The sequence below is a fragment of the Lissotriton helveticus genome, chromosome 6, assembly GCF_964261635.1.
Source record: "Lissotriton helveticus chromosome 6, aLisHel1.1, whole genome shotgun sequence".
In the NCBI taxonomy this organism is placed as follows: domain Eukaryota; kingdom Metazoa; phylum Chordata; class Amphibia; order Caudata; family Salamandridae; genus Lissotriton; species Lissotriton helveticus.
Genome location: NC_136067.1, coordinates 1,342,623,998 through 1,342,649,764, shown reverse-complemented (window position 1 = coordinate 1,342,649,764; position 25,767 = coordinate 1,342,623,998). Strand labels below are relative to the sequence as shown.

The following is a 25,767-nucleotide window of genomic DNA, read 5'->3' as shown; positions in this document are numbered from 1 at the left end:
AAATTTGATACGTTTTTCCATTGTTTTAGGTGTGGGAGTGTTAGTCATGCGGCATCTTTTCCAAGTTGTCCTGCACTAGGTAAAGAAAGCAAGAAATGTGGACACCGCGGGCATTTTGCTGTTGTGTGCAGAGATTTCTAAAGGAATGGTAATGTAATGTAGTATTTGCTAAAGGGAAAGTTTCTTGTGTAAATGAGGACGAGAATTAAGAAGGTGGAAGCACCAGAGTTGTACTGTGCAGGTTTTGAATGTGGAATTGGAGCCTATGGGCTAACTCAGGTTCACCTTGGACAATAATTACTAAAGAATATTTTATGAGTTGCTTTGATGGAATATTTTGCCTCAATGATTTGAAGAAACAACATATTAAATTGTAAACATCATTTAAAGGTATAAATATCTTAGTTGGAGGGATAAATGGAATTTGGACTTCATTCTCAACCCAAGAAACTGTGATCCTGTGTTGGTGGTATCTGATGTTGATAACAAAAATGGTGGTATTAGCCAGTTAACGTGTTCTCAGAAAAGCTTGGGAAACGTAATAGTTTTTGTCACAAGATAAAAAGGAGCAGTACCGGTCAAACAAAAACTTAGAGGGGTACAGGTGAATGTGAAAGAGGAACTTAAGAATTTGTTACAAGGACTTATTGATGAGGATATTATTGAGGAATAGATCCATCGGAATGGGTTTCTCCCATAGTTTTGGCGAGAAAATCTGACAAAGGTATGAGGTTATGTGTGGACTTAAGAGCACGAAACTCTAATTTGGTGGTGAATGGTCACCCTTTGCCCAATATTAATGAAGTCGTTTGCATGCTAGAAGAGGCAAAGTATTTTCCACTTTCGATCAGCCTATCACCAAATAGAATTGACTGATGACTCAAAACAATCCACTGCTTTCCTTACACACAGGGTCTTTTCCTGTATAAGAGGATGCCTTTTGGTTTGGCCTCTGCCACGTCAATTGGCAATGTGTCATATTTTCAAGGATATAGATGGTTTTGTGAAATACTTCCAGGACGATATACCTATATTTAATCAAAACCAAGAGGAGCATATTGTACATATTATGGCAGTTTGCAAACTTTTGGAATCTCATGGTCTGACTCTTAAGGAGTAAAAGTGCAAAATGTTCTGCGATTCGGTTCAGTACCTAGGGGAATACTCTTTCTGGAAATGGAGTAATTACTGAAAAATCTCTTGTAGATGCTATTGTAAACACTCCTGCTCTCGACAACAGGGAAAAACGTGTGTTTTTTGCTGGGTTGTGCGAATATTATAGCAAGTTTATTAAGAACTTTGCTACTAAGATGAGCCACTAAGGGAGCTAACTGGGCACAAGGCAGAATTCTTTTGGGCGGAAAGACAAAAGAATGCCTTGCAGCACATTAAGGAAGAAATTGAACAAGCTCCTATGTTGAAACCATTCTGTGTAAACCAAGTTTGTAATATCACTGTTGATGCTAGTTTATGTGGCATTGATGGTGTAGGAGAGTAGGATCTGCTACTTATAGTTACCCCCACTTTTCGCTGATGTTTCACTGTTTTTCGACTTTAGTCTGGCTGGGGCCCTGCTATCCTGGACCCAGCCTAGCTGCGTCCTCTCTAAAATGATTGCATGTACTTTAAGTACACCACAGAATGGATTCTGGGGTACCCTTATAAGTCCCTAGTATATGACATAGGTCATAGGTACCCCAGAGGCCTCTCAGGGGCTGCAGCATGTATTATGCCACCCCTGAGAGATTATTAAAAATGACACAACAGGTCTCCTACAGTAGCCTGTGTAAGGTGGTGTATGCACCCCTTACTTAGATATAGGTTCCATATATCTACCTTATATCACTGCACATATAAACCTATCAGTCACCCCTATGGCAGGCCTTATCAATCCTGAAGGCAGGGTGCTGGGTTTTGTGTGGGAGGGTGCCCATGCATGTGCAGGGCCCCTCTGCAGCCTTCGGAATCTATTATCCGAGGTTGTTCTGTGATGCAGCCAAACCATATACTCTTAAGTGCATTATAACCTCACGTTAAATGCTAACTTTGGAATGGCTGCAAGGAAACATGTCGTGTTTAGTGTCAAACACTTTTGAATCATTCCTCCCTGCCAGTCTTGGTGGGGGAGGTATGAATCCACCCTCCTAGAGGGAGAAATATGACTACACCGGTACACCTGGTAACAGCTTAACAGAACCCTGGCATCACAAAATGGATGCTGCAGCCACAGACACGAGTCTGCCCTCCTGCTGCTGGATGAAACTCCGGCAGGGGAGGCTGGACAATAGGTTTCCTGCCACAGGGAGGTGTAACCACCTACCAGACAGGCTTTAGTGTATTAGGGCTGGGTGGGTGCATTGATGTCTGCACTGGGGGCACATTTGGTGTCCTTGTGCATAGTCCAGCTCAAACCGGTTGCAAGGGCTACCAGCCCCATCTCTGGTGTGAAACTAGACAAAGGATAGGGGTGTAACCACCCCTCTATCCTGACCCTCCCATAGGTGGGACCCAGAGTTTGTCCCACCCCTTCCTGGGGTATAAAGTAGGAACCCCTGACTACAGGACTTTAGATTTTACCTGGACGAAACTATGTTACAGAGTCCAAGAACTTCCATCTACACTTCGTTAGATGACTGAAGAATCTCCCTTATAGTAAAGGAGTTACTCCCCCGCAAGGCAGGCACCAAAGTTGCATCTGTCTGGTTTGCAACTACGCAGCTCCTGAAGGACGCCGAAGACTTTGCAACACAGGAGGTGGGTTTCCAAGCTTCCCCGAGGCCGATCCATGCTCTCAGCAAACCTGAGATCCAAAGCCCTACTGGGGACCGTGCAACCCGAACCCCTGGACACTGTGACCATTTGCAGCTGCATATACTTCTTGCCAATCCCTGAGGCTGTGCATTGGGCTACTTGTAGTCCAGACCCCGAGCAGTAATTCCGCTGAAGATTACTGGCCTACACTCCATGAGTGACCAGTGGGCTGGTAATTAGTGATTCCTCTCAAGGTCCCTCCGCGATCCCTTGTCCGTCGACTTGTGGGTCCCTGAGAAGGGTACTGTAACTCTGAACAGGCTTACCTGGTTGCTCCAGTTGTGCCCTGACTTTCCATTGCTTGGGGAGTCACCCGGACCTTGCTGGCCCTATTCCAAGGCTTTTTACCCTCACCGCATGGATTGGTGTTGCAAAGGCTGGTTGGTCTCCGATACGGACACTGCAGCCGCGGCCCGTGGAGGGAGTAACGGTGGGGCAGGAAGGTGGGGAGGGGCAGGGTGGAGGGTGCTAAAAACCGGCATATGGATAATTGCAGGTAAGTAAACAATTTAATTAAGAAAACGAATTTCGTAGCGCGCACTGCATCGCCCCACCCCCGCCTTCCTGCCCCACCGTTACTCCCTCCATGGGCCGCGGCTGGGACACTGACCCCCCAGCACTCGACATCCTTTGTAGGGCAGCTTGCCTGCGGACTCTGGTCATCATCGATGTCTCCTGGTCCCCGTGGCAGCAGAGTCAAGCTTCACCTCATCGCACCTGAAACACCCGACATTGGTGGCCATTGGTCTACCGTGCCCTTTGTCACCCTGAAATGACCCAGACCCTGTCCACTCTGCTTTAAGGTTCTTCACATCTCTGATCCAAGCTGGGATCAAATCAGACACTTTTCCTTTCCACGGCAGCAGCACTTTGCAGCAAATTGCCATTGAAAACAGCGTCGATTCCAGACACCATTTGGCACCTATGCACCCGACTTCCGTGGGTGAGGTAACATGAGTACTCTGGTACTCACATGGGTGCTGGCCTTAGAACCTTCTAAGTCTAAAAGGGTTTGCTCCAAGTCCTCTCCGAAATGTCCTTAATCTTTAAAATTCCAACTGCGACTTTCCCATAGGATTGTATGGAGCGCCCCCAGTGGATCCCCTGTGTCACTACCCTGGGTGGTTACTTGGGGTCCTAACGATTCTACATGCTCTAGGCACTGTGTCTAGTCAAGTCGTAGTTCTTATACCACTTTCTTAATATATGGTTTGGTCTCCCCCTGGGACCCATTGTATATTGTGCTATTTACTTACGTTCTGATGTGTTGATATTGTGTATCTTGTTCTCTAATCTCATAAAGATGTTAGTAGAGAATGTTTAGTAATAAATACATATATTTTATGTGTATACCTTGTGTGGTTCCCTTTTCATTTGGTCATTCAAGAGGTTATAATCTGGTAAACCAAGCTGCTTTACACTCCTTCAAGACTTAGCCTGAAGGCTTCTCTCCATAGCTACCACTAGGATATCTTTCAATAAATGTTGTCTTAAACCCATCATCAATAAGGGTTGTTTGGACCGGTGCAAGGTGCCCACTATAACTAGTAGACAGCCTATGTCAGGCCAACATCTCACAGATGGTGTTTTTTTCCAGAAATGTGTTAAAGATGAATGGTGCATTGCGTTTGCCTCCTACACACCCAATTACAAAGAAAATAAATATTTTTTCACTGAGAGACAGCTTTTGGGATGTGTGTGGGGTATCAAACACTGTGGGAAGATAGATTTGTACTCAGAATGGATCACAAACCTTTGGTGGCGATTGTTTCACCTGATGGGGGCTGGAATGCCACAGCACGCATAACTAGGTTCACATCTAGATTACAGGAGTAACACTTCAGTGTGGAGTATGTACCAGACAAATAAAATATAACTGCTGATTGTCTGTCCCGATTACCATGTCCTAGTAACAAAATCTCTGAAGTGTGTGATGATATTGAGATGGTTGCATCCATTAGAGATTATGTGACTGGGGAGTGTGGGAGTAATTCTGAAGAGGAATGGAGTAAAAGTAGTGTTGAACATGAGATGGAAATTGTTAAAGAAATTTCACATGGAATGTTGGCCCAGAGAAAAAGGAGTACCTTCAGAGATGAGGCCTTCCCAACAAGTATCAGATGAGCAGGAAGTAGAAGGTGAATTAATATTTAAAGATGGGAAATGTGTCCCTCCAGAGTCTATGCAAGATGAGATTTTAAGACTTGGACATGAAGGTCATCCAGGCATGTCTTCTATGAAAAATCTTGTGAGAGTTGGGACTACTTCTCATTTGCAAATGGTTGCCACTATCTTTTAGGAGCTGGTAAAAAAATCAATATTTTGCAACAGTAACTTGGTCACAAAACAATTGTACATTGCACAGCAATTCGGTATTTGGAAGGGAAGCCCTAAATACGCCTATTCCAAACACAACATTTATTGCTAAACCAAATTGTGATTAAGTAACAAGATACTGAATCATAATTTGAAATTTGTACATCTGAATTTTTAAGATGACATCATTTTGAAGTTCGCTATAGAAATGCAATTATTATACATTCACTGGTTTCTTAAAGCAAAATTAAAGTAAGAGCTTACCTAGGAAGTTTCTGCAGCCTCCAGCGGTGGAACCTCTCACCCAGCTCCCCTGATGGACCATTACCTCCCACTTATGGGAAGTGTCCTCTTCAAGAGCATCAGGGGTGAGGTTACAGATCTCAACTTTGCTGTAGTGTCTTAAGAAATCCTCATACTGCATCCTACAAAATGTGAGAAAAGGATGAACATGTCACATTTGAGGCACCTAAAAAGTGGCTAAGTAAGGCAAGAATCATTATCTCATGTGGGTAAGACGTGTGACGTTTAATGTGACACTACTGTAAGCGTAAGTTGTTGATGCAACTGTTACTTCCAACAAACTTAACAGGGCAAACTTTTTTATTTGGACCGCCCCATAGTTGTAGTTTCTAGTCATTTAAAATTGACCTTTCCATCTTTCTGGCTGTAGGTAAAACACTCACCAAGCCCTTATGTAAACATAGTTCACAATCGAGTAACTGTTAGGAATTTAGTTAATTGATTATTACAATGATGCCTAATAGCATCATCACAGGTGGCTATATTTTATAGACCAACAACAAAGAGGCACCACAGGTCTTTCATGTCCCACTCCCATCTGAAGTCCCGGTATTTTAACAGTTATTAATGACAATGCCATGCACTCCATTTGTGTTGTCGTTGATGCCTTTCGCTCAACATGTATTCATGTCTCTAATGGTGTAAATGTATCATGCAATTGACTTTATTAACATATAGCTAATCCTTTTGATAAACAAACACAGTTCTCAGTGTTCTTATAGTCCTTTCATTGATAAATGATATTGATTCGAGCAAGCTCAAATGATACTCTTTTACTCAGGGTAATCGGCTCATGATTAGGTATGATATGTTTGTCTCTTTCACTTCTAATATAATCAGAAAATATTATCATGTGACACTTTGTGTAGTTGGAAAGCATGACCAGATTGAACAAAAAAGGAAAGAGAGAACCTCATGATATTACATCTCTTGAGAATATAGGAGAGTCTTGATTATTCTTATACATAAGCATAAAACATACAAATTTGCATTTTGAAATGTATTATATTAATTTTGATAGCTTTTTTCACTCAAAATAAACTAGTTCCCGCTACTAATCATTACTGGACTAAACTTCAAACAATGCAATAGCCCCATCTACGCTCACTGTCCATCATTGGCCCTCATCAAATTATTACTTTCATTAATTTATTTTGCACAGGAACCACTTTCCAGGTTTCACACGGTCTTTACTTTTTATAGGTTTGTTTTAGTGGAGTGCATTTTTTTAACTTGAAGTTAAGTAAAATGAACGATATTGATAGGCTATCACTTCGCACTTATGCTAACCAGCCCTTTGTATAATTTCCACAATTGAGTCTCGTCTGTTACTGTTGTGACTTGAGCAAGGAAACTTGAAGGCTGAACTGCACAAACAATTTCAAATTAGGCAAGTAGGGTGATGGGGACAAATTTCTACTGCACAGTGCAGTTTTGTAAAAAAAAATATTCATGGAGATGATCACTTGCCATAAAATACTAGCCATCATGTCGTTTGAAGAAATAGTGTCATTAACAACAAACAAAACAGATACATTAGCATATACCACAGAAGCAGCCACTGAAATCTATGGATTGAATGAGGCTAGATTCTTCAGTCCACACATTTCAACAACAGCACAATTACTCAGACAACTCGAATTTTTAAGCAAAAAGGAGATCAACCAAAGGCTTCACGCCACAACACTTATACAATATCACAAAACAAAGAGAATCCCTAGAGGATTGCGAATCGCATTGAAACCTATTTTATGTAAGACAAACAAAATGTTCATGGAAAGGTGATACCACATTTTAAACAAATGTTCTCTGGATTTGATCTTGTTGATAATTGAAGAACTTTCTAATATATTGAAATATCTGGAAGAAGAAATCCAAACAGTGAAAGATGGAATTTCAACATCAACTCCAGAAAATTGGGGAGACCTATTAGAAGAACTCAACCTAAAACTGGATAAATACGCTGAAAGAAGTTTCGTAGTGATACGATTGATTACAAATCAGAGAAAGTGTATACTTGGGCGGAAGTTTATAACCAACGCAAGTGGCAAAAACAGCCAAATGTAAGTTTGTCACAAGAGTGTTGTATCTGATTCTGAGGATGCTCAAAACAGACCACCGCTTACTACCAATACTTCTTCTCAACCTTTGACGAGTGCGGGTGATCAGCAAGTTTCTAAAGAGGCTTTTTTATCCATAAGCCCTGTGTCAACCATCAGCCAGACAAAGCCCAACAAAAACAAGGGGGAGCCAAAAAACCCGTCACAGAAAGCAAGATGAGAAATCTTCGAAGCAAGACGAAACCAACTTAGTGGTAAACATATCAAAATCAGTTTTGACATCCGCTCAACTAGCGTTTCTGAACAAAGGAACCTCATTTGTACCAATGTATCATACCAATTTGGCTGAAACATAGATCTCATTCTTTAAATTTGTTAGGATATTACGATTAAAATATTTTTTTAGTACCTTAGAACCAACTACGGAGCCTGTTCAAGAATCTGAATTTAAAGAATGTAAAGGGAGAAGTTCTTGTTGCGCTCCTATTTCGCACAAATCCATTGATACGTTTGAAAGATTGGTCAAAACTGAATTGCAACAAATCAAATTCAAGACAATGAGGAAATCTAACTTCACAACCAAAGAATGGAGTACTTTAGTGACCTTGGCGAAAAACCAACAGCTTACATTCCAGAAAGCAGACAAGGGTGGGACATTGGTTGTAATGGACACAGATTTTTATGAAACAAAGGTATGGATCATCTAATGGATACTAACACTTATGTTAAACTGGATCAAGATCCCACTAAAGTATATAAGGGATATTACAACAAATTTTAACAAGAGCATTAGAGATGAAATGGATCAACACCAATACTAGAAATTTCCTCAGTACACAATATCCACGTCGTCCAAAAATATATTTACTCCCGAAAATTCACAAACATTTGCTTAATACACTTTTTCAACCGATTGTCTCTGCATGTGGATCCATTTCTGAACCTATAGGAAAATATCTTGATTATTTTCTACAACCCATAGCACAGAATTGGGTGACTCACATTAAAGACAGTACAGCACTATCAAACATGTTAAGAATTTTGGATACGACTGACATTGAGGAGAGGTGGCTCTGTACGATAGATGTGACGGCACTCTACACATGTATACCTCACCAAGAAGGTTTAGAAGCCATAGAATGGGCTTTATTGCAGCAAGAAGAAATAGTAAAGTATTTCAGCTAGAGCTTTTGCATTTTGCTCTGTTTCGCAGCTACTTTGAAAGGAAGGGATGTTTTTATGCACAATGTAATGGAACTTTGATGGGGTTCGCTGGAGCCCCTTCGTATGCAAATACATTCATGGCAAAACAGGAACATGATAATATCCTAGAGAATCCTCAGTGGACCAATAAGCTGGTTTTGTTTAAGATATACATTGATGACATTTTGGTTATTTGGAAGGGTGACCGTTCCAGTCTAGAAACGAACATTAAAGTACTCAATCAAATACACAGTCACATCAGATTCACCTTTCAAATAGAAAAGCATCAAATGGCATTCCTGGATGTACTCATTCAAATTGAATCAAGGGTCATCAAAACCAATGTATTCACTAAGCCCACGGACAGGAACAATGCTTTACATTTCAAAAGCTTTCATCAAGACTCTTTGAAGAAGCATCTTCCCTATTCGTGGTTTATTCGCTTGAAGAGAATAACATCTAACCCAGAGGAAGCAGCATCAATCAATTTGCCCACAAATACCAACAACGTGGTTATCCTCATAACATAGTGAAAGATGCCATACAAAGAATTGCAAATATCAATAGAGAAGAATTGCTTAAAACTAAAGAACGAAACATTCCACTCAATCTCATGCAATTAAATCCACCAAAATGAAACATTGTTCTATAATCCAAACTGAACCGGATTGGAGTCAACTTTTTTCTCAACGGCAAATTTTGCATATCAGCGACCTAATAACTTGAAAGCGTTTCTTTCCAAAAAACAACCTACACAAATAAGAACATTCAAAGCCATGCAAAAACGCATGAACTGTGTGCACTGTAACAACGCAATTATCGGTAATATTTGTATTCATCCTAACAAAGGAACAAAAATTCAGTTACAACATTCAAGTACGTGATACAGCTCAGGTGATCTATGCTCTGAAATGCCCATGTGGCAAGATTTATGTTGGAAGAACAGAGCGTAAAATAAAAGTACGCATTACGAAGCATAAAAGCAACATTATACTCCAAAATTTAAAATCAACTGTGGCAACGCATTGGTTGGAAGCCAGACATAACATTGCCCAACTGCGATTCACTATTCATGAGGTGTTGCAGCCAAAAAATGACAGAGATCCGCAAAAAATGCTGGCCAGATCTGAATTTTTTTTGATCAGTAAATTACAGGCAATGCAGCCTTTGGGGATGAATGATAGACTGGAATATCAATGTTTTCTATGAATTGCTTAGAGACTGCAATTAACACGGTTTATATTGATCTTCTGTTATAGATTGTCATCTGTAATTGTATGTTTCATATTATTCCTGTAGAATACTCGTGTATTAGTATTAGCATTTCTTTCAGTCTTTTCTATACCGGTTTTCTGTTTGGGAAACCATGGTTTCACTTCATTTTTTATTTTGGATGAACTTTATTCATGCACGGGGAACGTCTGCACTTCTCCCTTTGAATGGGAATGTTTGACGAGCTTACGTAACATGTCACATGCAGCGAGCGGTTTGTTTTAACTTTGATTAGGCGCAACGCGAGCACTCCAGTAAGATTCTCAGCTCTGTGTAGGCACGACTATAATCGCATGTATTGCTCACTTCTGAGCTTGTTTGAGTAACGGGCACTGTCACTTAACCGTGCGTTCGAGTAAGTCTAAACTAAGTGGGTCGCTTTTTGCAGTTCGCATGACGATACTGACAGCTTTACACCACGTATTGCGTTTTTAATAACAGGCACGTTTATCCGTTTGTTAAGATATTGTCTGGAGCAACTTATCGGGTTACGATGCACCGTTCGCATGACCATTTTAACTACATGTCATGGAAATGGATTTATGGTTCACTGTTTACATTGCGTAATAATCCTTAGTTTCACCCGTGTTTTGTTTATGGATCACCGACCACTATTATCAGTATGCCTATCCTGGCGGCCCCACCATTAAGTTTGGTATTAATGTGCACCATTGGTAATGATTGGAGTATTCTAGTAATTTTTTTTTATGTTCTAAGATGTGTGGATAGCTGAGTAAAGCCACCTTTCTAATTTTTTAGATCAACAACAGTAACCCCTGATGAAGGGTCAGTTACGACCCGAAATGCATTGGGCTGTATACAGATTGGATGCTAACAATGAATAAACAAATGTCACAACATATGAATTATGAATATGAACAGTAATTTACATATGCTACTGGAACAATTAAATATCCAACATTGGAGATAAACATGGTATAAACATGGTATGAAGTATTAATTTCATGAGAATCACTGAACTTATGTTAAGAAACCTTGGAGTTTCAGATTAAGTGCACCAGTCAGCTTGAAGGTATTTCCCTCCCAAAAAACATAATATGACACAAAGAGGCATTAACTAATCCATTGTGTCTTATTCTAGATCGACATGTTTCATATGCTTTACAAGATGCACAGATTTCAGCAGGCTCTCTAAGACGCTTGTACGCTTAACCTATACTGAGCAGGAGATACGCATGCGCACATATTCCATGCATGATTAAGAGATGGTTTACCCAACCCTTCCATTCAGGGTGAGTTGATTGAAATCTGGTTATTATCTACTACAAGAATGGTGGTAATGGAGATTACTCAGGTCTCATCGGAGCAAATCGGTGGGCTTGCTGGGAATCAAAGATCACACATGCACCAAAGCTCAGCTGGGACTTCCCAGCCTAGCCCAGTAGACCACATCTCCATGCAGTCTGGTGGTTTTGGAAGACAGTCTTCACTTTTGGTTCATATATGTCAGTCCGGGGAAACTGAGTGCCTTTCCCATATAACTGTTTCCCTCCCCTCTCACTGGTTTTGTTTTGCCACAAAAAACATACCCTGATCAAATTCACAGATGTACTACTATTTGCCATAAGCAGTGTTGGCTTTACTTCGGAGTGGCCAGATATTGAAACACATTTTCCTACTGAAATGTACTCAAAGATTTTTGCAAGATACCACTCAGATATATGTTCATCATGTCCCTAGATAGACAGATACTATTTGACTTTTAGAGGTAAATAATCTCTGCAGGCACTGTACCTAGACATCTTGTGCATGTTTTTCAAAGGCCACCCAGAATGAGCACTATCCACCTGTAAGGGTTGTCTTTGCTCCTTGAAGAACCTGGCAAGGACAGAACCTTAGAAAACATCAACAGACTTGGTCCATCTACCCTTTGCTATCAACTCCAACATCCCAGCCAATTTGTGTGTGTGTGTACACACACACACACCCCCCCCCACCCCCCCCACCCACCCCACCCCCCCCACCCCCACCCCCACCCCCAAAGCTATCTGTGTAACTGGCGGAACTCTGTCCAGCTTCATCTAGGGCTGTGAAAGGGTTGACACTTCTTTTGAAATGCAGCCGATTTACTACACAGTTTAAAATGATATGCTAACCTATCCTAAGGAGGAAGGAAAAGCAAGCAACTGATTTTTCTCCAATTTTTCTTGTAGTCTTTCTTAGTTTGTTACTATATCTAGCACGGAGTTAAGGTGTCAAACAGTAAGCAGGCTGCCAGACCCCATATGGGGGCCACAGGGCAGTCAGGGGTTACTGGAGTCTGGTCCCGCTGTTGGAGGTTGTTTGCCACTAGCGTCTTGAGGTGTCTTGGAGTTGACCTAATATGGCTTAGGGGAACTGGGCAAACAGTTCAAATGGTCTCTACTCATGCAGAGCATTTCAAAGTTCAGCTCTAAAGTTCATACCAAAATTAGATTGTTAAAGTAACAGTTGAAGTTTCTGTTGTTAAAGTGACAGTTGAAGTTTCTGTTACAGAATACAGTCTGTATGTCTAGCTCAGTTTTTCACTTGTGAGGCTGCTCCTGTTGCTGCGGTCATGCAGCACTGCTGGGTTTCCTTCTTGCCGGCAGCTTCATTTGTGGCTCCGCTCATGCGGGACCGCAGAGGAGACTTTACTTGGGACTTGGTCGTAATGAGTGAGCCGGATGCTAAGTGAGCCTAATCCCAGCAGATGCACCCTCCATCTCGGGATCTGATCGATGTTCATTACAGGCAATAGCGGCTTCTGATTCTGGAACACTCGGGGTACTCGTATGCTATCTGGGACCTCTGGGCTAAGATCAGACTTTTGCTTTGTCAGTGACAGTCACCCCTCCACTTGATTTGCCTGGAGTTGGGCAGCAGCAGCAAGTGAATAATTCACAGGCTTGGTATCTGGATGAGGTCCACTGCAGGTGCACCAATTAGAAACCGAGAGACTCCTTAGGAGTTTCACTGTCAGGCAGACACCCTCCATGATTACAAAACAGCCCTTCAATTACTTTGTGGAGTTTTCCCTGCTTTGGTAAAAAAAAAAACTTGAAATTGAAATCATGTGGGAATGTTTGGATCTCTTTTATACATATTTACCGGTTAGGGAATGTGGATAATGTGCCTAAGGTTTCAGAATTGGTTTGGGGTGGTTCTCTTTCAAATGTAATTTTCTGGCTGTTTATCGGACACATCCTTTGTGCAAGGTGATGGCTCACAGAACAGGTAGCTATGGGGCTGGTGGCAAATAGTGGTATTCAACCCATGAGAACAATCAAGTGTGAGATATCTACACTTGGCTCTGCCTGTTAGAGCCCACTTACTCCCTGAAGATCAAGAAGAAAGTACATGCCATTCATGTCACCAGACAAACAAAATGCTGCAGCACGTTATTTGCGTTTACCCCAGTCTAGGCCACCAGCTGAGAATCATGTTGAAGAACGAATTTGATGCACTAGGGTTTAGGTCTTGCAGATCAGTAGTAATTGAGTCATTTGACCCAAAGAATGCAATGCTTAATATCAGACTGGTACAATTTTGGGACATTTTTAAATCCCTTGTCAAAGTGAACTCTCGGATCCAGATGGGGACAAAGGCGGATGGTCAAGACAGGCTCAGTCAAGAATCTGTGGAACCCACCAACATCATGGTGGGCTGGCAAGGACAATGTGTGCTTATTGGTTCCCTATCGCACGAGGTCGGATATCTCCCCAGCGCATCCGAATATCCCCCTTTGACCAAATACCAGCACTGTTGCACTTTACGTGTAATTTTGCACACAGCATATGTCTTTGGTAATCTTACACTAGCAAGTCACAATTATGGGATGCCAGGTAGAATCAGGGCTCATAGGCTTATTATGTTATTGGGGCTCCTGATCCCCCATGATAAAAGACCTGCTCTGTTGCACTTTACGTGCTATTTTGCACGTATCTGTAACATCCTTCAGATGCTTTTTTGTGTACATAGGCCTCACATGATTGGTTGTCCCCCTTTCCTTCTTTTTTACTTATTTATTTGTGATGTTAATTGTATATTTTAACAATGTTTAGGGTTTTTAATGACTAATAAAACAAATTAAATACGCTTACACCTGGCTTTCATCAGTCTTCCTGAAGCACTAATCAGAGACAAAGGGTGGGGTCTGCCTAGAAATGTCCCCACCCGGAGCAACAGAAACGACATTTCTGATCCCTACCATCAACCAATTGGCAGTGTCAGAATAGAACTAATCAGCAGCCTTTTACTATCACGGTTCTCATAAAATTTCTAATGGCAGCCCATCTGTCCTCTCTCACTTCGGTTACTGGATATCAACCTTCTAGTCACAGAAATGCGGTCAATATATTTGCACTATCTTGGAAAGCTACATCAATCTCCATCTTGTGCCAAACTAAACCAATGGCCATTCAAAATGGATCTCACTAGTCACAGTACTCACACTCAAATAATTGCGGGCATCATTAGGATGTCTGGTGGACGTTGTTGTCTTGGGACCGACTGATCACCGGTCGGTGTCCCCGACACTGGTTTTACAATGCATCCACACATGGTGCAATCACATACTCCCATTTCTCGATTGGAGCTTGTGCTGCGACTTACAGCTGACACCCGCCCGCAGCACAAGCGCCCATAGAGGAATGGGAGCCTGCCACATGGTACCACTTGATGCAGGGCCCCCAACCAGAGACTGCAGAGAAAAGGAGGCCCTGTTAGGGGCCCTCAAAGTTACTTTCCGACAGGTTTTCTCATGTCGGGAAGTCCGACATGGAAAGCCTGTGGGAAACCGACATCGTAATCCTGATGGCGGAATAGCCATCCTTAAGGGATTATGTGCCAGTTCTGACTGGCAGACAGGCTCCATGAGCCCATCGGAAGCCAGCCGGAATGACCAGCTGGTTTCACTTCCGGCCGCCGTCTTTGTAATACAGCGGTCGAAAGCGAAACCAGAGATGTCGGTCGGAGGCTTTCTGTCCAACATCATAATAGGGTCCAAAGAGCTTAATGCTACATGTACTATACGCTATACGCTCACTGCACATATATACACTTGAAGTGCACACAGAATGTCAGCACAAGGTTAAGGGGTCATATCTCAGAAGTAAATTACATAATAAGGGTCAGTAGTTATCCTCTCCCTGCCAAAGAGAAAAAAGCATGGTCACTCTACTGAGTCAGAAAAAGTGGGTATTCTGTCACAAGCGCTACACATGATTTACCCAACGCATGAACAGTAGTTCTGCACCCATTATAAGATCAAACTTTGTACGCCTCTCCCTGTCACATAACAGGTATTGGACCTTGCATTAAGAGGGACAGGCTTAGGTCTCTGTACACACACTATTTTAATGTGATGCCAGTGCCCAAATATAAAAAGGGAATACCAGTTTCACATAGACTGGGACACTTGGGGAGAAGGTAAACACCAACGTACCATGAAGGGGACATTCCTCACTCAACACAGGCTACAAATTGCTTTCACTTGTTTTCCCACAAAACACGATGTCTGGGGGATGTTGCGGTCTTGGGACCGACCGACCACCAGTCGGGGGCCCCGACACCGGTATTACAATGCAATTGCACATGGTGCGATCACATTCTCCCATTTCTCTATTGGAGCTTGTGTGCGGCTGTAAACCGCCTGCAGCACATGCTCCCATAGAGAAATGGGAGCATGCCACATGGTAGCACACGGTGCAGGGACTGAAATTAATAGAAATGTGCCTTTGTAAGAATTGGGGTAGTCCTGTGTGTAACGTATGTTTCTGTATAAGAATGCTCAGCAAGTTAACTATGCAGAATATGACAGCTTCTATGATGTCTCCAGAGTAACCCAACTTGAACTGGCCAAAATGAAAAAAATATTTTTTTTGCACTGTGCCACAGTGTAGTGCAAATATGGGTGCGGAAAGCAAAACCTCCCTTTTAGCGCAGTGTCTGGGCTCAGAGCGACAACATGTCTCTAAAAAAGTATCAGACGTATCTGATGGGGATGGCAGGGCTTGTACAAGCATGGGAAATGTGAAAAAAATTGGATTTACATTATGATACAAAAGCTAGTAAAGTAATTGATCAATATAATTTCGGACTGAGAGGGCAGAAGGATGCTAAAAATGGAAAATCCTATCACGACGTTGTGTAAATGTGTGTACTTTTTGACAAAAGGATACGAAAACAATTATACTGAGGTGTAAGAGTGGCACAAATAAGGTAAGAATAAGAATTCTACTTTTATTGAGGTCTTAACCATCGCATTTCCAAGAGGTCTTGAGTATTTCATTTCCAAGAGTTTTAAGTATTCTATTACTTATTTCAAACATATGAATAAAGAAAAGGCAAGAAGCAGTGGGTACAAGTAGTTGCATCAAAATCAGGATACCAAAATAATCAAAGAGGAGAAAATGATCATAAATCAGTGTTGTTGTGGATAATATGGGTCATGTGGTCACTAGTATGGGTAATCTGACAGTAAGGGTATGCTGTAAAAACTGTTGTAAGAAATGGCATTATGTCAGGTGTTGTCTAAATGCAAGAAAATACATCAATTATGTAGATGAGGACTGTAGCGAAATTGATTGCAGGTCAATAGTGGAAAGAAAGAAAGTTTATTGGCTTAGTGAAAGTGACATGTAATGGTGACACACTAGTCAACTCTGCTGGTACTAAATTGAGAAGTATTTCTAAGGAGGTTGTGATGTATTCCTATAGGTTCTGTATCGATCCCCCTATTCCTGACCCTATTCTGGTTAACAAACTAACAAGTTAACTAGCAGCCATCCCATGAGGCAGAAAACCCCCATGATGCAGGAACCGTTATCTGATAAAGCCACACTACGGCACAGGAACGTGTTATCTGATTAGGTCATAACGCTTGCCATCTAATTAGACAAGCGATATTCCTCCAGCCCCTGATAAGGCATACGGAGTTCTCAAAACAAATCAAACCTATGACAGACCTGGGAAAAACCCTGCGGCCATTGTTTTGATTTCACCGAGAACTTCAGCAAAAGAATGTGCTAACGACCTGGTCGTATGACATCCTTATTGACGTATCTATGTCCATCCTTACGTCAATCTCGGCACCTTAAAGGTATAAATATTACCGATATTGCCCTATGCAAACACACGTGGTGGTGACGAGAACGGAGCAGCCAGACTTGCCGAAGCCCAGAGCAGAGCAGACCCCGCTGGCGCAGCCCCGCCTTCCTGACGCGCTGAGAACGAGCAGCTGCCTATTTCTCCTGCCGAGAAATCCAGCTCCGGTGCTTCCGGGTAGCCCTCGCAGGCAGCCTGGAATATCGAGACCAGAGACGAGAGATACCATCCCTCATCCATCCTAGATTCCAGGTACAGAACTGAATAACCCCTCACAGAGAATTCTTTAGTCAGTCACTTGGCAAAACAAACTTAACTTAAACTGTAACTTTCTATTCCCGCCCACGTATTAGGCTTAGGTCAGGTACACGGGGTAGGCGTAGCTAGAAACACCAGTTGAGTACGATTAACCAAATGTATATGTGTATGTAATATATTTTGTTCATTTTAAACCTTCATATGGCTTAGAAACCATATCAATGTTTTTACAGTATTATTTTATACTTCTGCTTTTAATGTATGCACTTTACTTAACCATAAGTATTGCAATAATATCGATCCATTTCTCTTGTATGAGAAAAGAGACTGATCAATAAATAACATCTTTTATTGAACACGCCCGTCTCTTCCTTTTCTCTACAATCTGATGAGACTAAGAATGCACGTACTGACTGAGTAAAATAAATTGCCTTTTGTTCACACGACTCTCGAGATACACTCTTGATTAGGGGAGAGCAAAGTTGTCATGTTCTATGGTTGTCAGAAACTAAATCCCTTCTTGTCTATCCAGGGAGGTTCAACTCCTCCTTGCCTATTCGAGAAAGTTTCTAGTGAACTCTGAGCTAGCTGGCAAACCCAAAACTTTAAGTCTAATATCGACAGTAGTAGACCTAGTTAACGTCTGGTCTAGGCCTATACTATTGAAGGTATTATTCCAATGCGCAGAGCCTATTGGGATAATAGGAACTACACTACAAGGTGTAAAAGGAAACCACTAGGTATAGAGTGAAGCAGCACCCAGATACCCCTAGGGGTGACAATGTTGCGCTTTACAAATGCTGTTTGATTGAAGCGGAAAAATTGTGATCTTTGATCTGGTTGGTATGGGATTGAACCATAGTAATTTTTTAAGCCTGACCTGAATTTGGAGGTTTGTGTATGTGAAGATTATGGTGTTTTATATGGTGTGGTTGTGTGACTTCACCGCGTGATACACTCACAAATCTGTCTTTGGTCCAGTCAGGCTCATTTGTTAACCTCTTGCTTAATCCTTTGTAGCTGTGGTTTTGAGCAGCAAGGCTTAAACAAAGAAACTAGTGTAAAGCATTTAGATGCAACAAACAACAGAATAAGAAATTCATACAAGACAAAAGAAATCCAACACCAATTCATAAAAATAGATTAGATTTCTATGAATTTTTACATACCAAAATGGAAAAAATCCACTGGAGGGTTCCGGAGTTATAGATTTTGAAGTAAAATGTCAATCTCAGCTTTTTAGTCCCAAGCACAAAAAAAGTTGCTAACCTTACAGATTGAAAACGTTTGAAAAGTTTTAAAGAGTTGTAGTTGACAACTCTGGTCCTGACTGGGTGACCAACTCCCACAGGAAGAATGTCAAGGGGGCCAATAAGGAATAGCTTGACAGTTACCTGGTAACTGAAGCAGTCTTGAGTCCAATTCCACACTTTACACAAGGACCACCATAGACAACAATGGAATGGTCCTCATGCTGCGGATACAGGATGCTGAGTATGTTGAGGATGATGAAAGATGTTCTAAGGTCTCTGTGGTCAATCGTGGGCCTTCCTGGAGGAATTGATTGGTCCACAGTTGAGGTGGGGCGATTTGGACCACAGGAGTTGGGGTCCCTCAAAGTCTTCTTTGAGCCATGAGAAATCTGGTTATGACTGAGATACTGGTATCAGGGTATCCAGTCACAGCATGTTCAGCTGATTTGTTTGGTGTAGTCTAGTGTCCATTTTTGGTGACCAATCTGCACTCAGACAAAAGGACCTGGGTGCAACTTCTGAGAACTGAGGAGTGGTCTTCTTGGATGCATTTTGGTGATCACCAGTGATTCTGTGAAAGCAGCTACTGGCCAGCCAGGACAGGCAACTTCTGCTTTTATGGTCTTGATGAGGGAACAGGGAGTCAACTGACTGACTCTTGATGTTCACCTTTTCTGTCTGGGGCTCAGAAGCGTCTGCGCTTTAAACCAGGCAACACACGCACAATTCTCTCTTTGCTAACCAAAGGAGCAGCAGGTGCAGTCCAGCTATTTGTACAGCCTTTCTTGCCAGGTGCAGGGGCCAGCATGTCAGCAGGTCCTTCTTTGGTCCTCTCTGCAGTCCAGATGTGATCTGAGGTTCAGGTAGCCAGGGGTACCATATTTATGCCCCGAAAGTGCCCTTGGGGGGATAAAGCGGTCACTAGCCAATGGGCTAACAGGTTTCCTTCTGCATTATGATGACCTATTGCCATGTGTGGCATCTTAGCAGTCCCAGAGTGCATTACTCTTCCCACTCAAGTTGTCTGACCCCTCTCTTGGTTTAGGGAACTTGGTAACCCACTCAAGAGGTGTGGCTACCTATGTGATACATGCCGAAGTTAAAACTGGTTCGGCAACTGGTTTCCCGTCTCTCTTACTGCTGCCAGCCTGTCTAATTAAACAAAGGGGTAGCCCCTCTCTAGTATGGTTGTTATTTGTCCTTCTCGCGGTGGGGGGGCGTGGCCAAAATGGTGGCGGTGTAGGACGTGCTCTCCCGTCCCTCTGGCGCCGCCTGTGCATTTGCCTTGTGTATCGCCCTATCTGGTGCCCATCCACGCCGCCCGTGGGGATTTTCTGCCTCTGTGGACTGCCCTGAAGCTGCGGTGTGTTTCTTTCCCCGCTGCAGTGTGCCTGGTAGTAGTGCCGGGCATCGTGGCCCTGGCGTCTCAGAGGCCCGGCGGGCCTGGCGGAAGAGAGCTGCGGAGACTGCCTCCTACTACACGGGGCCCCGTTTGCCTGACGTGGCCGCTGCCTTGTTGGTGGGGCGGCGATGAGCCCGCTAGCCCGGAGACGTGTGAGGAGGGGCAGCGGTGGTGGAGGATCGGAGCTGGGACCCGTGGCGTGGCTGCCATATTACAGTGCGGCGGCCTGCACATGTGGGGAGTGAGGGGCCTAGACGGCAGAGAGGCCTGGAGTGGTGGGGGCATTCTGGGCACTCATCGGAGTGTGGCAGCTGAGACCGAGACCCTGCAGGGCGGTGGTGAGCTCCCGCGACGTGGTGCAGAGGAGTGCCCTTGCTCTGGCGACGGCGCTTGGCGAGGTGAGGAGTGAGGGACTGATAACTCGCAGCCGGGAGGTCAGTCTGTGAATCGGCGACAGTGTGAGGCCCCCGCAGGTGGATGAGCAGGGGACCTCATTGCCAGAGCCGGTGTGTGGTGTGGTCGGTGCCCCCCCTCTGTGACTGATGAGCTGTGGCCTGCTGAGTGGACACGGGGGCCCTGCGGATGTCCCCTGTGGGCTGCGGAGGTCTTCTCCAGTGTGCTGGCGGCGAGAGGCCTGCTCTGCGGCGCCGGGGGTGAGCTTCCAGTAAAGGGTGAGAGGCCCTGGCTCGGCCTGCACGTTGGCAGGCAGCACCTCACACGCTGCTACTCTGCATTTCTGGGCCGCGCTTGAGACTTGCCGTTGTATGAGCGGCGGGAGCATCCCGATATCGGGGAGCGGGTTTGGAGGCCTAGGAGAGGCCCGTGCTGAAGGTGTGCATATTCGCGGGCTGACGGTTGGATTGCTGTCCTTCCTGGGCGGGCCGGCCCTGATGGAGCGGCGAACTGCTGGGTCCACAGAGGCGGGGCAGAGGTGTCGGCCCTCCTGTCTTGTGGGCTGTGTAAGGCTCAGTGTCACGCCTGCCAGTTTTCGACCAGTTCGCGCAGGCAAATAAAGATGGCTGCCTTGCAACGCGCATGTGCAAGGGGGTCAGGCAGGAGTCAAAAGCCTGACTTTCCCTTTGCACCGGTGCTTCGCGTTCTAGTGGTTTTGTGATCCTTGCGTTGCGTCACTTCCGCTAAGCCGTTCCACCCGGTGCTCGGATTTCTAACCTGTTGTCACCCACTTCCCGCAGCCAGCGCCTATTACCCGAGGAGTTACGAGGTTCTGGCTCCGCATTATGTGCCTTCTATGTACTTCCGCTTTTCGAGGAGTTTTAAGCTCTCGGCTGAGAGTCTTGCTGCCCCTCCCACTTCGCCTCCGTTCTTACTGCCTTGACGAACTCGAAGTTCCCTGTGATTAATTCTGGTGCCGGCTACCTTCTCCAACATTTTCCCCGGGACAGCAACCTGCTACACCCGGTTCCGCCCGCCGGCCGGACTTTAGGTTCCGTCGGCCGGCCGGACCAGGGCAGAGCTAGTGTTTGGCTGATCCTAGGGAATTTTGGTAGTTGTAGTCCGCCCAGAGACCCCTTTTTGTTGTTTTTCTATATTTACTCCCTATTTTTGGATGGCCACTGGTTTTTGGAGACTGGCATTCGTCACAGACTGGAAAGCAGAGGATACGGTAACGCGCTTTGCGCATTTTTACTTATTTTATCCTTACAGTCAGCCAGATAGATATGTAGAGTATCCATATGGGTGTCCTTCTATTGCAGATACTGCAGATCTGAGAATCCAGATCATAGACAGGCTTACCTTCTCTATCTCCCCTATAACCCGATAGGGTAAGGCCTTATTCCACATTAACAAACATACATTGCTTGACTATAGGCATATTTAGTTGACAAATATGTATCTTTGTTGAACAGGCTCTTCAATAGCATCATTGTGAAGAAGAGGCCAAACGATGCCTGTGAATACGTTATTGGACATTGGTATAGCTTGTGATTTCCAGACGCATAATTGGTAAACACATATATAGAAAAGTCACGATATTATTGTTCGTATCTTCATGCTGCCTATTGACCATAATCCTTTCTTTTAGCACCTATTTCCGACCAGTTGGGAGATCTGTCCGTGGAGTCCTTTCGTCCCTTTTGCTTTCCTTGTTTTGTTCCCTCCTTTCCCTCCATACCAGCATTGTGTTCTAGGGTTTGATAGACACAAGAGGTGTAGGGGGGACGGGTTGGGCTTGTCTACGGTTCCTGGCACTCCTGCAGAAACAGCTATTGGATCCTTACACTCAGTGATCGGTATGTCGCCCTGGGTGACAGCGGTGATGGTGTATGAGTGGAGCTGGTGCCCGGGGAGTCGTCGCCATCTTGGAATTACCAGGCCTGCTACGTGAGTGCAGTGTGAAGCCTGGTGTTCGGAGGCTGCAGTGCGAGTGGGCCCTCAGAGTGGCCTGGAAGGAGGACTGTAGTGGTGGCGGTGGAGGAGGAGAGTCCTGGCTTATCCCTGACTTAGTGTTTGTAGTTGCCTGACTGTGCTAGGCACTGGGGTTGGCCTGAGTCTCGGAGCGCGGTGCTCCTCTGCCTCAATTGACTGGTTGCTGCAGCGAGATACTCCTGGAGTGGTTGGTGGGCCGGGAGGCCTCCTGGTGCTACCCCTAGGCAGTGCTGTGGTGAAGGGAGTCTAGGTCAGTGGGAGGTGCACCATCGGCCCGCACGTCGACGGGTGGGGTTTCCCTGCTGTGTTTCGGGCCTGGGTCGCAAAGTGAGGTGTGGGCGCCGATGTGGCTTGATCGCGTCCCGCTAGGGACCTGGCTACGTCGCAATGTCAGCTTCCAGGAGCAAGCGAGAAAAACCCCTTAAGGACATGCTGCAGAGGGCGGCGGGGAGGGCCGCCTCGCAGTCGGATGGCCAGTCCTCGCAGCCTGAGGATATTGACTCACCGGCTACGAAGGTATTCATGTTAGAGCTCTTTGCGGCCATCAAGGAGGACATTTTGGAGCTCCGCTCCCAGCTCTCTTCAGATGAGCGGGAGATGCGGCGCGATGTTGATGCCATTGGAGAGCGAGTGGCAACCCTGGAAGAGCATGACCTAGGCACTGCCGATGAGGTTCATCAGCTCCAGCAGGATGTTCTCCATCTTACGGAACAAAACCTGGATCTGCAGGCGCACACTGAAGATTGAGAGAATTGATTGCGGAGAAATAACATCAGAATACGAGCGGTCCCGTGGAAAGGAGAAGGAGACAATCTGCGTGAATACGTTGGTGCGCTGTTTTGACAGATTCTTGATGAGGAGGACGAGCGGGACATTCAGCTGGATCGCGTACATCGCGTTGGCCTGCCGAGGGGGGCCAAGGCTCCACCACTAGACAACCTGGTGTGTGTGCATGACTTTCAGATTAGAGAACCGATTCTTCGCAAAGCTCGAGATCTCAATCCTGTGCAGTTCAGGGGCCATCAACCTGCACTCTTTCAAGACCTAGTGGCCTCTACACTAGTCAAGCGCAGAAGCTTCAAACCCATAACGGCCTATCTGCGGGAGCAGGGCATCCCCTACTCGTGGGGACACCCATTTCGACTTATTTTTAAACACAAAGGCAAACTCCTGCAGATTTGCTCGCTGGATGCTGCCTTAGAGGCGCTGGGACTGGAGCGACCCGCACCACGGGGCGAGTCAGCTGGATCACCTCCTCAGCAGCGCACACGCTCTATCGAATGGCAGTGAGTTGGGAGATCGCCTTCGCCGGTGAACCCGGACCTCTCTGCGAGCCTCCTGAAGAGGGAAGCGGCTGTTTCATCAGTGGCGTTGGTGACTGATAATACTGGAGTTCCTTGAGGTCCGCAAGCTTGGCACTGTTTGGGTTCTTCGGCGGTGCCGGAGGCTGGACACTTGGGGCAGAGAGGGTTTCTTGTGTTTTTTTCTTTGTCCTTGTCGATTGGATGCGCCCTGTATCAGGGTTGGGTAAGGTTCTAGGATGGCGCCATGTTTCCCCAACGGTTGGTTTTGTCAGACGGACTATAGTCATCTCACAAGACTCTTGGTATTTTGTTTCCTCCCTATAGTTCAGTACTTTCTCGTGGGAGTTGGGGTTTGGTTTTGGGATTCAGGTTGTTTTTGGGGCTCCACGTCAGTTCTCCTAGCAGTTAGGCGTAGGTTAGGCCCGCAGGCTGCTTACTATGATCCCATTAGCACTACTGTCCTGGGGTACCGTGCTGGCACTTCCCTTCTTTTCAGGGATTATGGGAAGGGATCTGAAGATTGTAAGCCTGAACGTTAGGGGCCTAAATAATCCTGTCAAGCGTGCAGCCATCCTTTCCTTATTGGAGAATGCAGAAGGTGATGTGTGCTTGTTACAGGAGACTCACCTCCCCTCTAGGGATACTAAACGGATGAAGGACAGGCGATTTCCTGTACAACTGTGGTCCTCAGGTCCAGCGAAGAAACATGGGGTGGCAATCCTTTTTAGTGCACGCGCGCATTGCAAAATTCTCTCCCAGGTGGTTGACATCAGAGGGCGTTTTTTAGCTGTCTGGTTACAATGGGGAGACACGCAACTAACGGTGGAGTCACTGTATGCTCCAAATGAACGGCAAGATCCATTTCTGCGGGCGGCCCTTTCTGAGGTGTTGGCATCCCCGGATGCACTTGTACTGGTGGTGGGGGGGGGGGAATCTGAATGCAGTAATGGACCCGGGGCTGGATAGGTCTGAGATGCAGTCTCACCAGGCAGGGGCTTTTTCTCAGGGGGGGAGTCAATGGTTACTTGAGGGTGGGCTGCATGATGTGTGGCACGTCCAGCATCCCCTTGAGCGGGATTACACTTATTATTCCTCTGCACACAAAACGTATGCACGCTTAGACCATTTCTTAGCTTCGTCCTCTCTGCTATCTCACCTGTCTGCAGCGACTATCACCCCACGCTCCCTCTCCGACCATGCTCTCATTCCGGTCCTGCTCACCTGTCATAGCAAACGGCCGCCACCGTCTGGTTGGCGTCTCCGAGACTCCCTCCTTCATTCAGAGTCCGCAGTTACTCGAATCAGAGACACTATCACCCAATACTTCGCCAATAATGACCAAAATGGAAATGTCCCTGACGTTGGTATGGGAGGACCTTAAACTGGTGGTTTGGGGGGAGTTTATTGCGCTGGCCGCGACGTATGCGCGGGTGTGGAAAGAGAAGCGTGCGGAATTAGAAAAGGAGGTGAGTGCCCTAGAAGCGATACATAAGAGGACGGGGGCCCGGCAAGTTTGGAGGGAGTTGGAGGCAAAGCGGCGCATGCTAAAGCACCTAGACTTAGATAAGGCAGGGCACTCCATATTGCGCTTGCGACACAAATTCTACCTTAGTGGGGACAAAGGGGGGTGTATGCTAGTGCATAGGTTGAGAGCACGAGTGCAGCTGACGGCCATTCAATCCATTCAGGATTCTCAAGCAGTGGAACATACTACCGATTCACTTATTGTGGAATCCTTTCGGCAGTTCTATCAGGACCTGTATAAGGGGGAGGCGTCGGACTCTGGGCAAGTAGCGGCTTACTTGGCATCCTGTGATATTACGCCTTTCCTTAAGACCTCGGCAGACGCTCTGGATGCCGCAATTCATATAGAGGAGGTCATATCCGCAATTGCGCGCCTGAAGGTGGCCAAATCCCCGGGGCGGATGGCTACTCTGCCATTTTTTATAAGACGTATTGTGTGGAGCTGGCTCCCTTTTCAAATCCATTTTGGTTACGGCAGAGGTGACTCCTTCCATATCGGAAGCAGCCATTACGGTTATTCCCAAGCCCGGGAAGGATGCTAAGGAGTGTGGATCGTACCGGACGATCTCGCTCCTTAAAATTGACAT

The 25,767-nt window shown here is 45.2% G+C and overlaps 1 protein-coding gene across 1 annotated transcript in view; it reads right to left on the bottom strand.

The window, feature by feature from the left end:
- CAPN9 (calpain 9) overlaps nt 1-25,767 on the bottom strand; it is a 281,553-nt gene that overhangs the window by 101,918 nt on the left and 153,868 nt on the right. The window contains exon 9 of the mRNA XM_078649072.1: nt 5,392-5,552. Within this exon, the coding sequence (XP_078505198.1) occupies nt 5,392-5,552 (161 nt within the window). The remainder of the gene's footprint in view (nt 1-5,391; nt 5,553-25,767) is intronic.